The sequence below is a fragment of the Kogia breviceps genome, chromosome 12, assembly GCF_026419965.1.
Source record: "Kogia breviceps isolate mKogBre1 chromosome 12, mKogBre1 haplotype 1, whole genome shotgun sequence".
NCBI classification, from domain to species: Eukaryota; Metazoa; Chordata; class Mammalia; order Artiodactyla; family Physeteridae; genus Kogia; species Kogia breviceps.
Window position 1 is genome coordinate 36,693,657 of NC_081321.1, and position 15,709 is coordinate 36,709,365.

The window sequence follows — 15,709 nt, forward strand, 5'->3', positions numbered from 1 at the left end:
TTGGAATTTTCAAAGTTCACGACATATATGGAAATTAAACTTTCCATTTTTTAATATCTATTTCAAGTTGTAACACTTACAAAGATCCAAAGAAAGCCACTGTGTTAAAGAAATTTATTCTATATCAGATGCATTGAACCTTTCAAAAACCCAAATTACAAAATCCCGTTTTCTTCTTTATTAAATTTCCTCTGTTGACATCAGCTAAATGGCACTCTTCCCTTTACCATGTTCAAACTGACAAGAGTTTTCACCTGAGCCGTTCCATTTTGATCTGTTACAGGTATTAGGGTTCTGAGTAAGATTTTGGTTTTGTTCTTTTTTCCTTAACTATAATTGTCATAGATTTGTCTAAGGTTTCATGTGGAGAAAGGGTTCCACTGCTATTTCAAAAACAAAAAGAAAGAAAACAGAAACAAAAAATAGTAGTCCGAAAACTACTGCTATCTATTATGATAATCTGTATATACTTACATTTCCTAAAAATAATCTAGTTAACACTAGAAAATAAGTTAATAGATTTTCTTTGGCTCAGGCTTACCGTCAGAAAAATTTCTTAAAAGCAGGTTATCCTCCTCAGATTAAAAAAAAAGCATAGGTCAGAATATAAGCTACCTATAGCAGACAAAATATCTCTGCTATGGCTACTGAGAAATGATGATATCCATTTCTGACCTTAAAACAGTTTAGCAAAGCATTTCAAAGGGGAAACAGAAAAGGAATTCAGTTATCCTGAGTTAAGTCTTCACAGCATATCTCAATAAATAGTGACTAAAGAACTTAATGAAAAAGAAATCAAAACAGATTTTAAAAAACTAAGTGGATCTTTCATTTTTTGTTAATGTATAATGTAAGAAAAATATAAGGCTACTTTACATTAGCATATTAGCCAAAGTTCAGACACCATCATCAATAGGTACTAAAGCACAAAATTATATATCACATGATGATCAAAAGGCTTTCATAGGAAAGTTTAAAAAAAAAAAGCCTTTTAAAAAATGGTTTGCATTGGCCTAATTCTAAAGCATTTCTAAGGAATCTTCATCCTTATAATCCAGCAGATATCCATTCAGAAAATCTCAAAAATATTTTAATCTTAGTTTCCAGAGTTTGTGTCACTAAAATAACTAATTTAGTTTTTAAGTGTGTGGTTTAAAAAATTCACATTTAAAACTAAGGTTGAAAAATTTTAGCTAATATACTTAATTCTTCTTTAAAATATATTTTTAGTTTTAAAGAAAATTATCCCAAATTTTATTTTCCTTGTATACAACAAAAATAAATACCCTTTGGTTATTCACCATTTTGAGTTCTTATATACAACAAAAATATCCTTCAATTATTCACCTATTTAAATTGACAATGACTTTTATTTCAATGTTTTTTCAAGTATCTAATTTAATTAGTTTCATAGTCAAAGTAATCCAATATCATCATTCAACTTTGTGATACAGCTACAAAATTAACAGAATTTGATCACTACTTTACAATGTAATGTGTATTAAAAAACAGAGCATTCATTTTACTGTGAATGCTCTGTACGGAGGTTATATCAGCTAAGGAGGCAATTTCGATAGAAAAAAATAATCTTCCTAATGATTTCAGTAAAACATACCCTAGTATTCTGAAGCGTTGTAAATTCCCAGCTCAGATAAACCCATATTTAAATGTAAGAACAGGAAACCTTCCTTATTTGGGAATTCAGGATTCTTGATTTCTAATATTTCTTGCTTCCTGCTGCTGCTCTATCCTCAATCACAAAGGCTGCCTACCGATAGCCCCTCCTAGAGAGAGAGAAGCAAGTGTTAAAGGTAAGTGCTTAAAGACTAAATCTCAGTACCTATGTTTTAGGTTGGTTTGTCTGTTCATGGGAATCTATCTCTAGAACATTTATCTCTCTTACTAATAAATAGAGCACATTATATAAAACTGCAGTTCAAAATCAAATAAAGATGATTTAGGAATGCATACCATGAGAGGTTGCTGCTTATTTTAAAGCCATTCACTAGGACCTATCATTTCTTCTTGATGGTCCCAAGATACCTAGTCTGCACCTTTAAAGAAGTGCTCACCTGTAGTCGGCCTACATGTACACTATCACATTTAACCAGTTCTTTCAAGAGAGCTTTCAGAAAGGTATCCCTACAGGGCAAACGGCTGTCAGTAATAAAATAAACAGCAAGAAAACTTTTTATCCAACTACTCAAAAGGAACTCTTTCGTATTCTTAAAAATATATTACAACAGTTGGGTAGAATTACTTTTAACCTTTCTTTTCTTTTGACATTTAATAGTTAAGACTTTCGTTTTCTAGCATAAAAACAGAAAATCCCATAAACTATCTGTATAAATCACTTTACAAATTCTGACATTTAAAATTAGACTATACAGAAATATACATTAATTTACCCTACTGATAAAAATAGAATATTAAATGAAAACCTATTACATATATGCCTTAGGTAATGAGCATTTGCAATATAAAAATAGTCTTTGCTCTACCAAAGGTTTTACCAAAGGATTAATACAGAGTGAAAACAACTAGGAATTTGGAATAATTAGTCACAAATTCAAGTTCTGGAGGAGTCAGAACTAGCAACCTCTCTAATCTACTTTAAGGATGAAGATAAGACAGCTCTGAATCACCTATTGCACAAGTTGTAATAATTAAATGAATTATTTGACAACGCTTTATAGATTATAAAGATAAGGACTAACAGTAGTGCTCCACAGATATGCTTACATTATTGTTCACAGAGAAGTACATAACAGAGAGGTTTGGTTTAGTTCAGGAATAAAGAAAAAATTTAAATCTTAGGAAAAACTGTTGGGAAAATCCAGGCAATAAAACTTTGCTGAATTATGTTACCAAACCAATAATCTAATCACTAAATGATGTATAAATTTCTACTCACTGCATAAGGGAACATCTGTATATAAAACATATCAGTAGTCAAGATATAAGTCAACGAGTCACATTTTGATTTTTTTGGTATGTACTATTAATCCAAAAACATACTCCTCACCTGTCTGCATTGAACACTGTTGTCTGACTTCTTCAAGAACCGTACATCACCACAGTAAGACTCTCTTCATTTCTAGTCTCATGAGAGAAAACATACCTTTGCCAACTGTGCAATTTTGATTTCATTAACCTTACTTTACTTTCTCAAACTGAAGCTGTCAGCATTTGATATAAAATGGAGGACTGAGAGAAATAAGTTGAGGGAGGATAATTTGCTTATAGTAGGAAAGTTAATCACATTAAAAAAATTACTTTAAAAATAAGGGAAATATTTATATTACTTAAAAGAGAAAAGAATCCCAGTGAATATCAAAAACTTCCTAATCACATATATTGCATGTTCTTTTAAATAGAGTAAAAACTCTTAACCACTTCAAACATGAAATGTTTCCAAGTCCTCAAACTTTAACCCTTTTAAGGGTCAAAACAGTAACCACTTCTTGGCAACCTGCCAAATCATAAATCTTATTTTCTCTGTGTGTGTGTGTGTGTGTGTGTGTGTGTGTGTGTGTGTGTGTGTGTGTAGGTTACCCTATTGTCTATTGAGGATCATAGTTATGATTGGTTGTCAATGCTATGGCCATGTGTCAAACTTTCCTAGCCTTCACCTTTCTAATTATCTACTTTAAAATGTGCAAACTCAGGCAATCAAGATTAAACTTATGTGTAAACTAAATGCCCTCAATATGTTTAGACTGTATTTTTGCTCACAGTATGGATAAAATAATTAACTTTCTACTAAGTGGCTGATAAACTTTAGTGTATTGGTTCTATACATATTTCATCAGGTTAAAGGCCTTCTTTAGTTCCAGATTCTCAGTTCTAATACTGATGCTTTAAATTAACAAGAACTTCAACTTTCCTAAGTGTCAATTACTGTGTCTTTGTTTAGATCAATATTTTATTTTTACATAATCATTTTTATTTTATAAACCAACAGCCTTACTATCTGTGAATTTCTTGAAACTAAACACAGAATGAACATGTTTAATTTCAATTTGTTCTAGTGTCCCTAATGGGAGGCAATTAGGCTATGGGCCATGAAGACCACCAGCTTCCATTATTCTGAATCTTTCTGCCCTAGGTAAGTAGATTCTATGAAATATCTAGCAACTAAATTCAGTTACTTAATTAGTCTTTACATGTCTTTTGTTTTAAATAACCAAAGAACCAAAATTTTAGAACTTGAAGAGATTGAAACTGATTGTGACTCTGGATATAGATATTTTAAGAACATGAGAAATTTCAGGAATGTGTCCAAATTAAACATACTAGACTATTATATACTTTAACTTTACTTGTTTCTTATAGAGAATTTCTTCAATGCCTAAAATATTAAGGTGAAAGTAAATAAATGAGTCCTTCTTCTTGGTTCTTGATACTTATTCTGAATCAAATTTTAATAAACCTTGAGACTAAATCTCAGATAGCTCAGCAGAATTTCTGAAAGACACATAAGACTAGGAAGGTGACCCTGAATACATTTTGTACTTTTTTCTTATTCTGTAGATTTCCAACCTCTGTAAATTTCACTTTTGATTTCTAACTCCCTACTAAAAGTGAACATTAGTAAAATTTAAAACTATGGATCAATTTCTTTAAATTATTTTAATTTCAGGCTCTTGAAGTATTCAGAAACAACTTAAGAGTTCAGGATCGCTGCCTTGAATTTCAAATAAACATTAACATAGTAATTTAAATGAAAGAATATAAAAGAAAGCCTTAGCACAAGGCCGGGCCAGTTAGCAGAGTCTGAATACAGATGCTCATTCCTAATTCTGAAAATCCAAAGTAAACTACATGCCTCTTTTTCAAAACAGAAGGAGGTTGAGGAAAATGATAAGAGAGATCTTAATAACTCATGGCCATGAATAAAAACACTAGTGAATATGAAATCTGCTTCTATTTGTCAAAGCACTTATACACTTCAAAACATACCTAATTTTTATCATACCAATAAAAGATTCAAACTGAAAATTTAGTTCAAAGCCTAAGTGATTTTGTTAACCAGTAATCATTTATTATTTATAATGAACATTTTATTAGTAGATTGTGCTCTTGTTACTGCTCAACTTAATGGTTTATTTAACTGATGTCTGCTATCCCCACTAGGGACAATGAAATAATTCAGAATATTCTGTTTATTCTGTGCTTTCAAGGTTAACTAGTTTTGTTTAAATAATACCTCAACTCCCCCACTGCCCATCACAATTTATGGTAGTAAGTATTTTCTTTTAGAAGCAATTTGGCTTCAACAAAATGTTTCTATCCAAAGGAGTAACACAAAAGAAGAAAAATATTACATGCAAGAAAAGTGCTGGCTGCAATACTATGTATGTTATCAAGTATTTTTAACTTAAAAATATTCAACAATAGTTAAAAACATAGACAAGTTTAGCACTATCTAGTGGAGTTGAATATGTACATAGTCTACAATCACTTCTAGATACTTACCCTAGAGAAACCTGAACTTGTACACCATGATAAAGATAATGGTTGTATCAAAGATGCATGTAGTGTAATGATGGATGACGAATCAAGCCTATTTTACACATTCTAATCCTCAGAGAAAAACACATACTCAAATCATGGTTGTTGAACCTCCCAATTATGTGGTCACTGAATGCAATCTCACAAAAAGCACTTAATTGAAGCCTTCTAGCCATCCAGTTATTCTCTATTGGAAGCAAAATCTCTATTTTTAAGATATCTAATCACAAAGCAAACCACGGTGCACTAAATTCAACACAGATGAAATCATTAGTTGGGTGGCAGAGAAAAATATGCATTCTTATTTCATTAGTCAATGCTCCTGCAAACACAGAGATTTACAATTATATTAAATAATTAAATTAAACTCAAAATATTTTTTCCCAGAATACATTTTCACCTATCCTTAGTCCTTTCTTGCCAAAAACCAGTTTAGACTTTTAACTAATTAGTACTGTTTCCAAGTATACTATTATGAACTCAATTGGTATAACAAATCTTTTTCTTCCCCCTCCCAGAACTTGGCCATAGAGTCAGTATACAGTTATGTTCTCTTTTTCATACTATTAATGAAATATAAGTAAGACACAGAACTTTGAAAACTCCAGTTATGTAACAGACAATTAATTCCAATGTGCATAAGGACAACAAAGAATTTGAATGCAGCTAATGTTAAAAACATTTTTGAGATTTATTTCTTTTACTAATTTTTACACACTGACAAATTACTAACTCAGAAAATATAGCATGAGCAGTATGATAAATTTTTATTTCACAATTTCTAACAATGGGGCTCATAATTAATATTCAATATACAGTACCGTGATCTACTTGGCCCAAATTGAATCAACATAATACATTAAAAGTCCCAAATTTTCCTGTTTCTTTATCATTAACTAACTATCTATGAAGAACCTCAATAATATCTCTAACTTTGAAATTAGTTCAAAATAAATGAAACACAGGAACTAAAAAATGCAGTTGTAAATTTATTTTTGTCTCTTAAGCTATGAGACCTTGGCCAAGTTATAGAACACAAAATCCAAGTTTCGACATCTGTAAAATGGAAAGACACTGTTATATCTGTCTGGTTATCCCACAGGCTGATATAAGGAAGAAATTTAATAATCTATGTAAAAATTGTCTGAAAAATATAAAACACAAAGCAGAGAGAAGGTGTTATTAGTAGTAGTAAATAGATATAATCACAAGAGGGTCAAGTATACTGAAGATGAATTACTGCATTTCTACCAGAAAAAAATACTTAATCCGTTATTCCCGTAAGTTTTTTTAAACGGTATGCATTTAAAATTTTTTAATCATAAAAGAACAAAAAGCTGAATATAAAAAATTTAGAAGGGAATATACTAACAAAATTTGAGCAATACAGAGATGTTTGTCCTAAGTGGAGGAAAACACATTACTGTGAAATAATTTATGAAAGGCAGTATCAAGTCTTTAGACTAGGTGGAATGAAATCATGCTAGGGAACTAAAATACAATAACATTTAATACTTAGACTCACCTCTGCCCATTTAAGAATACAGGTCAAGCAGAAGACATGATTACAGCTTTCTGGAAAACCAATTTCCTTCTCTAACAGGCAACTGAGACATATTGGACATCTATCAGCTTCACTGTACAACAGACCAGTGGTAGCAGTATTATCTTTGTTTTCTTCACCTATAAAGTAAAGCAACGACATATGCTTTTAATTTCTCCAGACCAAATGACTTATGTTTGTGGTCGTACGATGGACTAGATACTCTAAAAGGCCCTCCTTCTACAAAGTAATTAGATCTTAGATACACTATAAGAAACAAACTCCTTGAGCACAACATCCCCAACATTTATTGATTTATAACTTAAGGGAGGAGTGAAAAGAATTTTTCATGAATTAATTTAAAAATAGGTAATAATCACATAGTTCAAATATTTAAAAGTAAAAAAAGGTTATAGTGACAAATCTCCCAAGCAAATCTACTCCCATCTATCTTGTTCCACCCAATGCAACAAGTTAACAACTGTTGTTTGTTTTGTGTTCTTCCAGAGACAAGACAGAATGCACAGACAAGCAAATCCTAATATATATTCTTTCAAACCTCCTTCTTCACACAAATGCTATAACACTATACACAGCAGTCTGTGTTTTTTGTTGTTTCAAGATATGGATGGGACATTCACCTGTTTTCAACCATGGGCTATTACAAACAATGCTGCAATGAAATACTTTTCATTTCCCATTTTAAATAGTGTACCTACAGGATAAATTCTTAAAAATGGAATTGTTAGACCAATGTGTACGTACACTTGTATTATGAATAGATACTGCCAAATTATACTCCTTAGGGTTTGTACTAATTTAAACACCTAACAGCAATGTAACCAACACACAAGAAGTAAGCAGTGCTCCCTCAAAAGTAAAAGAAACTCCACGATTCAACATAAAACAAAATAAAAATACAGAAATGGTCAGGTAAAATGTGACCAGTATATGCCAAGCAAATGTAAAAGCTGACATCGCCCTGGAAACACATGTACATTCTAGTGTTCAGATCTGGAGACTAACCCTTAGGACCAATCCAGGTAGGGAAACTGATCCTAGGAGATTCCAGTTTTAAGCCAAGACCCTCAAATGGGGCTAAAGTGGTCCCAGCATGGGTTTGTATATGAATTGTATATCTTTCAATAGTTTTGAAGAGGATAAAATAAATACAAAAACTTAAGTTTACCACCAACAGACTTTCACTAAAGGAACTCGAGATTTTTTTCAGGAAGAAGGGAATGGAGAAAAAAACCAAGGACAGTAACAATAAAAACAAACAGAAAAATGTCATTCCTAAACCAGTAGGGAGCAAAACTTAAGAAGAAAAAGAGCAGAGCTCAATGAACTAAAAACTGACTGATCGAAAATAAGACATGAGAAGAGGGAAAAAAAAGGTGTGCACTTCTTATTTAGGCAGCTTATTCCAGAGTTTAAAAACAACAAAAATATGTAAATACAAAAAAACTCCTTGTTAACAAACAGTATGGAAACACTAACTTTTGCTTTCAACACACAAGTTTTATAAAAATTAAGTTACCTTCCATATCTTCATAGTCCTGATCTCCCACATTTAGAGTATATAGAGTTTTCTTCATTTCTCCTTGAAAAAGGGTTTCCTATAGGATGAATTAAAATAGAGAAATTTTATGTTTGCCTTGTCCCAATAATATATATATTAAAAAACCCCCCAAACTGTAAGAAATTATTTTACACATAAAAGAACACAATACAAACCAAGCCAGTAAATTTTTTGGATAATCCAGTACACTTTTATACTCCTTGACACCAAGTACAGTCTTACTGAAAGGAGAAGCCTTATATAAGTATTAAGCAACAAAGACTAATAATAAATTTTTTGGTACAGACATAAATACAATCGGAGCTTAGAGAAAAGAGATCCATTTGGACTGAAGTTTTCATTGAAGTTGATAGGTTATGTATGTTAAGGAGCTTTACACATTTAAGGAGCAAAACAGTATGAAGGAATAAAAAAGCATTTAGCTAGGCCAATCTGACAAATAAGAGTCAGTGGGTGTAACAACCACCACTACAGAAATACAAAGGATCATGAGAGATTACTACAAGCAACTATATGCCATTAAAATGGACAACCTGGAAGAAATGGACACATTCTTAGAAATGCACAACCTTCCGAGACTAAACCAGGAAGAAACAGAAAATATGAACAGACCAATCACAAGCACTGAAATTGAAACTGTTATTAACAATCTTCCAACAAGGCTTCCCTGGTGGCACTGTGGTTAAGAGGCCGCATGCCGATGCAGAGGACAAGGGTTCGGCCCCAGTCCGGGAAGATCACACATGCTGCAGAGCGGCTGGGCCCATGAGCCATGGCTGCTGAGCCTGCGCTCTGCAACCGGAGAGGCCACAACAGTGAGAGGCCCATGTACTGCAAAAAAAAAAAAAAAAAAAATCTTCCAACAAACAGAAGCCCCGGACCAGATGGCTTCACAGGTGAATTCTATCAAATGTTTAGAGAAGCGCTAACACCTTTCCTTCTCAAACTCTTCCAAAATATAGCAGAAGGAGGAACACTCCCAAACTCAAAACCACAAGGCCACCATCATCCTGATATGAAAACCAGACAAAGATGTCACAAAGAAAGAAAACTACAGGCCAATATCACTGATGAACATAGAAGCAAAAATCCTCAACAAAATACTAGCAAACAGAATCCGACAGCACATTAAAAGGATCATACACCATGATCAAGTGGGTTTATTCCAGGAATGCAAGGATTCTTCAATATACACAAATCAATCAACGTGATACACCATATCAACAAACTGAAGGAGAAAAACCATATGATCATCTCAATAGATGCAGAGAAAGCTTTTGACAAAATTCAACACCCATTTATGATAAAAACCCTGCAGAAAGTAGGCATAGAGGGAACTTTCCTCAACATAATAAAGGCCAAATATGACAAACCCACAGTCAGCATCATTCTCAATGGCGAAAAATTGAAACCATTTCCACTAAGATCAGGAACAAGACAAGGCTGCCCACTCTCACCCCTCTTATTCAACAGAGTTTTGGAAGTTCTAGCCACAGCAATCAGAGAAGAAAAAGAAATAAAAGGAATCCAAATAGGAAAAGAAGAAGTAAAGCTGCCACTGTTTGCAGATGACATGATACTATACATAGAGAATCCGAAGGATGCTACCAGAACTCTACTAAAGCTAATCAATGAATTTGGTAAAGTAGCAGGATACAAAATTAATGCACAGAAATCTCTGGCATTATTATACACGAATGATGAAAAATCTGAGAGTGAAATTAAGAAAACACTCCCATTTACCACTGCAACAAAAAGAATAAAATATCAAGGAATAAACCAACCTAAGGAGACAAAAGACCTGTATGCAGAAAATTATAAGGCACTAATGAAAGAAATTAAAGATGATACAAATAGATGGAGAGATATACCCTGTTCCTGGATTGGAAGAATCAACATTGTGAAAATGACTATACTACCCAAAGCAATCTACAGATTCAATGCAATCCCTATCAAACTACCACTGGCATTTTTTACAGAACCAGAACAAAAAATTTCACAACTTGTATGGAAACACAAAAGACCCCGAATAGCCAAAGCAATCTTGAGAATGAAAAGTGGAGCTGGAGTCAGGCTCTCTGACTTCAGACTATAGTACAAAGCTACAGTAATCAAGACAGTATGGTGCTGGCACAAAAACAGAAATATAGACCAATGGAACAGGATAGAAAGCCCAGAGATAAACCCATACACATATGGTCACCTTATCTTTGATAAAGGAGGCAAGAATATACAGTGGAGAAAAGACAGCCTCTTCAATAAGTGGTGCTAGGAAAAATGGACAGGTGCATGTAAAAGTATGAATTTAGGACACTCCCTAACACCATACATAAAAATAAACTCAAAGTGGATTAAAGACCTAAATGTAAGGCCAGATACTATCAAATTTTTAGAGGAAAACATAGGCAGAACACTCTATGACATAAATCACAGCAAGATCCTTTTTGATCCATCTCCTAGAGAAATGGAAATAAAAACAAAAATAAACAAATGGGACCTAATGAAACTTAAAAGCTTTTGCACAGCAAAGGAAACCATAAACAAGACCAAAAGACAACCCTCAGAATGGGAGAAAATATTTGCAAATGAAGCAACTGACAAAGGATTAATCTCCAAAATTTACAAGCTGCTCATGTAGCTCAATATCAAAAAAACAAAGAACCCAATCCAAAAATGGGCAGAAGACCTAAATAGACATTTCTCCAAGGAAGATATACAGATTGCCAACAAACACATGAAAGAATGCTCAACTCATTAATCATTAGAGAAATGCAAATCAAAACTACAATGAGATATCATCTCACACTGGTCAGAATGGCCATCATCAAAAAATCTAGAAGCAATAAATGCTGGAGAGGGTGTGGAGAAAAGGGAACACTCTTGCACTGTTGGTGGGAATGTAAATTGATACAGCCACTATGAAGAACAGTATGGAAGTTCCTTAAAAAACTAAAAATAGAACTACCATACGACCCAGCAATCCCACTACTGGGCATATACCCTGAGAAAACCATAATTCGAAAAGAGTTATGTACCACAATGTTCACTGCAGCACTATTTACAATAGGCCAGGACATGGAAGTAACCTAAGTGTCCATCAGCAGATGAATGGATAAAGAAGATGTGGCACATATATACAGTGGAATATTATTCAGCCATAAAAAGAAATGAAATTGAGTTATTTGTAGTGAGGTGGATGGACCTAGAGTCTGTCATACAGAGTGAAGTAAGTCAGAAAGGGAAAAACAAATACCGTATGCTAACATATATATATGCAATCTAAAAAACAAACAAAAATGGTCATGAAGAACCTAGAGGCAAGACGGGAATAAAGACGCAGACCTAGTTGAGAATGGACTTGCGGATACGGGGAGGGGGAAGGGTAAGCTGGGACAAAGTGAGAGAGTGGAATAGACATATATACACTACCAAATGTAAAATAGATAGCTAGTGGGAAGCAGCTGCATAGCACAGGGAGATAAGGGAGGTGCTTTGTGATCACCTAGAGGGGAGGGGTAGGGAGGGTGAGAGGGAGGGAGACGCAAGAAGGAAGAAATATGGGGATATATGTATATGTATAACTGATTCACTTTGTTATAAAGCAGAAACTAACACACCATTGTAAAGCAATTATACTCCAATAAAGATGTTAAAAAAAAAAAAAAAAAAGGTCAGTGGGTGAAAGAGCAACTATGTGTATATACTGAGAAGGAATGGGCATGTAAGCCAAGAAGTTCATCTGAAAGATTACAGTGAGGGTAACGAGAGTAATAAGCAGAGCAATATAAATCAAGTAGGGCTAGATTACAGACAGATCTCTAACGACTGACTGAGAGGTTTAGAGTCAATCCTATAGATTCTTCTGAGGAAGACTGACATGATATAAGCAATGTAAATGAATCTTTTAAAAGAATGATCTGCCTGCAAAACAGAACGGATTATAGAGGGGAGAGACTGGAAGCAGAGATGTTTGCACAGCTAGAGTAATTGGCTATGAAGTGAATTAAAAAGAAAGAAATTTTAAAGAGCTGAAGAATTTCTGACATTTGGTGACTAAATAAATACAAAGGAAAGAGTAAAAGATCATTTTGACCTAGGGGACTAGGAAAATGGTGATTACAAGAGACAAAATGAGAAACAGAGGAAAGGAAATTAATTTGTTAGTCAAGGGGAACAAATTTATGAGGTAAAATTATTTTTTAAATCAACTCTTAGAATTCTTTCTTGAATTGATGCAAGACAAGTGATTGCAATGAAGTATTCAAATACACTTTGTAATATCTAGGCACAAGAAATCCCCAATTTCATCAGTTATGATTCTTCCATGTGTACATGAAGTAGTTTTTCTATTAGTTTGTTAAATAACGTACACATGGCGAGTTTCTACATTAAAAGTATGTACTGCCTAGGAAAATTCTGTATTAGAATAAATAAGGAGAAATGCAAAGGCCCATACTTTGATTCAAAACCCAAGCAGAAAATAAGAAGTTAACACATACAAGAATAATTTAAAGGTTTTAGTAGGTTACAAATTGGAAATTTGAGTCAGGATTAAAGTTACTTTTAAAAGGTTAATTCGATCATAGTCTACCTTAGTAAAAGTAGAATGTCAAGAACAAAAGGAAAACTTCCCACTCAGCCTACATAAACGTTTGTTTTAGTTCTGGTGCTATTCTTCAGGTATCAGGTAACAGCTTATAGAGTAAGGTAAATACATTGGCTTCTTTTGAGTGTGATAAGCCAGTAAGGGGTTTAAGGCAGAGGAGGCAGCAAAGGGAAAAGCAGAGGCCAGCAAGCAGACTACTGCAATAATCTAGAGGGGGAAATGACAGTGGCTTGTACTAAAGTAGTAGCAAAGTTGATGAAAAGTGCTCAGATTCCAGCAGTTTTCAAAATACAGCCATCAGGATTTGCTGACAAACTAAATGCAGCATATGTGTTAGAGCAAGATTCCAGGATTATTCCACAGTATTTTGATTTGAGTAACTAGACTGATGGAATTGCTGAGATAGAAGAATACTTTAAAAAATATTCCGATAGTCACAGGTTATTATTCCACTTGATATTTACTCAGGACAGTATCAATATCACTTGGGAACTTGCTACAAAGATACCTCAGGCACCACCCTAGATTAGTGAATAAGAATCTGCACTTTATCAAGATTTGTGCAAGACTCATATGTACAATAAAGCCAACTTCCAAACTTAGTTGATTTTAGAATCATATTATGCCCCTGTATGCTCTATAATTGAGTGTAATTCTTCATTTGGGGAAATTCATACCACACCATCTTACCCCATTATCCTAACTACCTGAGAATGTAAAAAAAAAAAAATTGTAATTTTTGTCATAAGCAAACCTGTGCTTATGACACTGTCTAGCAATAAAAGCATTCAAATGTTAACCATTACTATTAATGCACATCTTCCATCCTAATCCCAGTCTTAAAACCATTAAGTGCCTGCCAATTAACTATTCAAAAATTTGATACTCCCTCTAAGAATGTTATTTTTATTTTCCCTTGAAGAAACCATAAGCAAGGCTATTTGTTAGTGATGTCGGGGAGGCAGTGGGGGTGGGGGTGGGGGGTGGAATTCGATCCATTATTATAGGCCAGTGGTCAAAAAACTGGCTGTTTCTGTAAATAAAGTTTTGTTGAAGAACAGCCATGCTCATTCCTTTATATATTGCCTATGGCTGCTTTTGCACTACAATGGCAAAGCTGAATAATTACTACAGAACTGTATACTTGGCAAAACCTAAAATAATTACGATCCGGACCTTTTCAGAAAAAGTTTGCCAACCCTATTAAAGACTATAGAAGGCTGCCTAGTTTGGAGATGTGGCTCAGTTTTACACTGCAGAGGGCCCCTCAAGCTTTTCTAAGTATAGGCATCTATTTACATTTGTATTCAACCTGTACTATGGCACAACAGCTTCTCATTACACATCTGAGTCAATGGTTCTGCAATGGTGTCCTTGAGTTTCTTTAAAAATTCCCTGAAGGCTATGTGATTTTGTTGATTTATCTACATTTATTTTATCAATCTGGCTTTAACTATCATGGATATTTGCCCTAGTGCTTTCAATCTGTTTGCTTCAGAGTAAGGTTAAGGCAATTAACTCCTTCAGCTTAACAGTTATTTCCTTTCCAGCTTCTTTGCTACATAATCAACTGCCTCCTGCTTCTAATATGTCACTGTTAATTTTTAAATCCTTTGCAGAATGGTCCCTCTAATTTTTTTTCCTACCTGATTTCCACCATACAACACTCTTACCACACTTTGCAAGTAGATGACTTGTTTGCTTCAAGTGGGCTATTCTGTCAAGTTTTTTAGAATATCCTTCGCCTGCAAGTTTGATGCTGGAGCTTTAATACCAGCACTCTTCAGTATAGATAGGAATGTCCCTTTAGCACTGGTTTTAGAAAAAAACTGCCTGGGTTCAAACATTAACTAGTCTGACACTTACTAGTAGTGTGACTTCTTTAAGCCTGTTTCCTCATCTATAAAATGGAGATAAAACAGTAACCATTTTGGTCATTATGACAATCAAATTACATAATTTCATAATCCATTTAAAGTGTTCAGATTAGCACAAAGTAATCAACAACTAGCACACATGCACAAACACATGAATACCTCCCCACCCCAAATGGATTTTACGTATATCACAGGATTAAAACTGATAAATCTGTATGACTCTCAGATTTTCATTATTAACAAGTAAACAAATTTTAAAAACTCCTGTAACTCAAAGAATATCCACATATAGAAAGAATATGAGTAAAATATTTACAAAATTTAAATTGTCAAATAGTTCTTCAAACGGAACTTACACAAAGATAAGTAGTTCTTCATTCTATGTTGATAATATTTATCAAGATTCCTGTTTATCTGGAAATAAAAATGTTGAAGCAAGACACAAAATCTAGGACTCACAAAGTAAACAGCCCTAGGATTTTTGTATCCTATTTTCTACTTTATACAGATATAGGAGATAAAACACTAAATGCCATAACATATGGCAACTCTAGCAAAAAAGAAGAGGTCATGTTTAAGTGAAGCTC

At 33.6% G+C, this 15,709-nt stretch overlaps 1 protein-coding gene across 10 annotated transcripts in view; it reads right to left on the reverse strand.

Annotated features, from left to right (window-relative positions):
• The window catches only part of SCAF11 (SR-related CTD associated factor 11), a 70,860-nt gene that overhangs the window by 33,073 nt on the left and 22,078 nt on the right, over positions 1 to 15,709 (reverse strand). For 6 of the 10 annotated variants that reach the window (XM_059082088.2, XM_067009138.1, XM_059082084.2 and 3 more), the window contains 2 exons: positions 8,598 to 8,676; positions 7,040 to 7,197 (listed from right to left, as the gene is read on the reverse strand). In XM_059082088.2, the coding sequence (XP_058938071.1) occupies positions 7,040 to 7,197; positions 8,598 to 8,655 (216 nt within the window). In that variant the 5' untranslated portion in view covers positions 8,656 to 8,676. Of the gene's footprint in view, positions 1 to 1,615; positions 1,785 to 3,025; positions 3,098 to 7,039; positions 7,198 to 8,597; positions 8,677 to 15,111; positions 15,146 to 15,709 lie in introns of all 10 variants that reach the window. The other 4 variants (XM_067009139.1, XM_059082086.2, XM_067009142.1 and 1 more) reach the window with 3 other exon arrangements.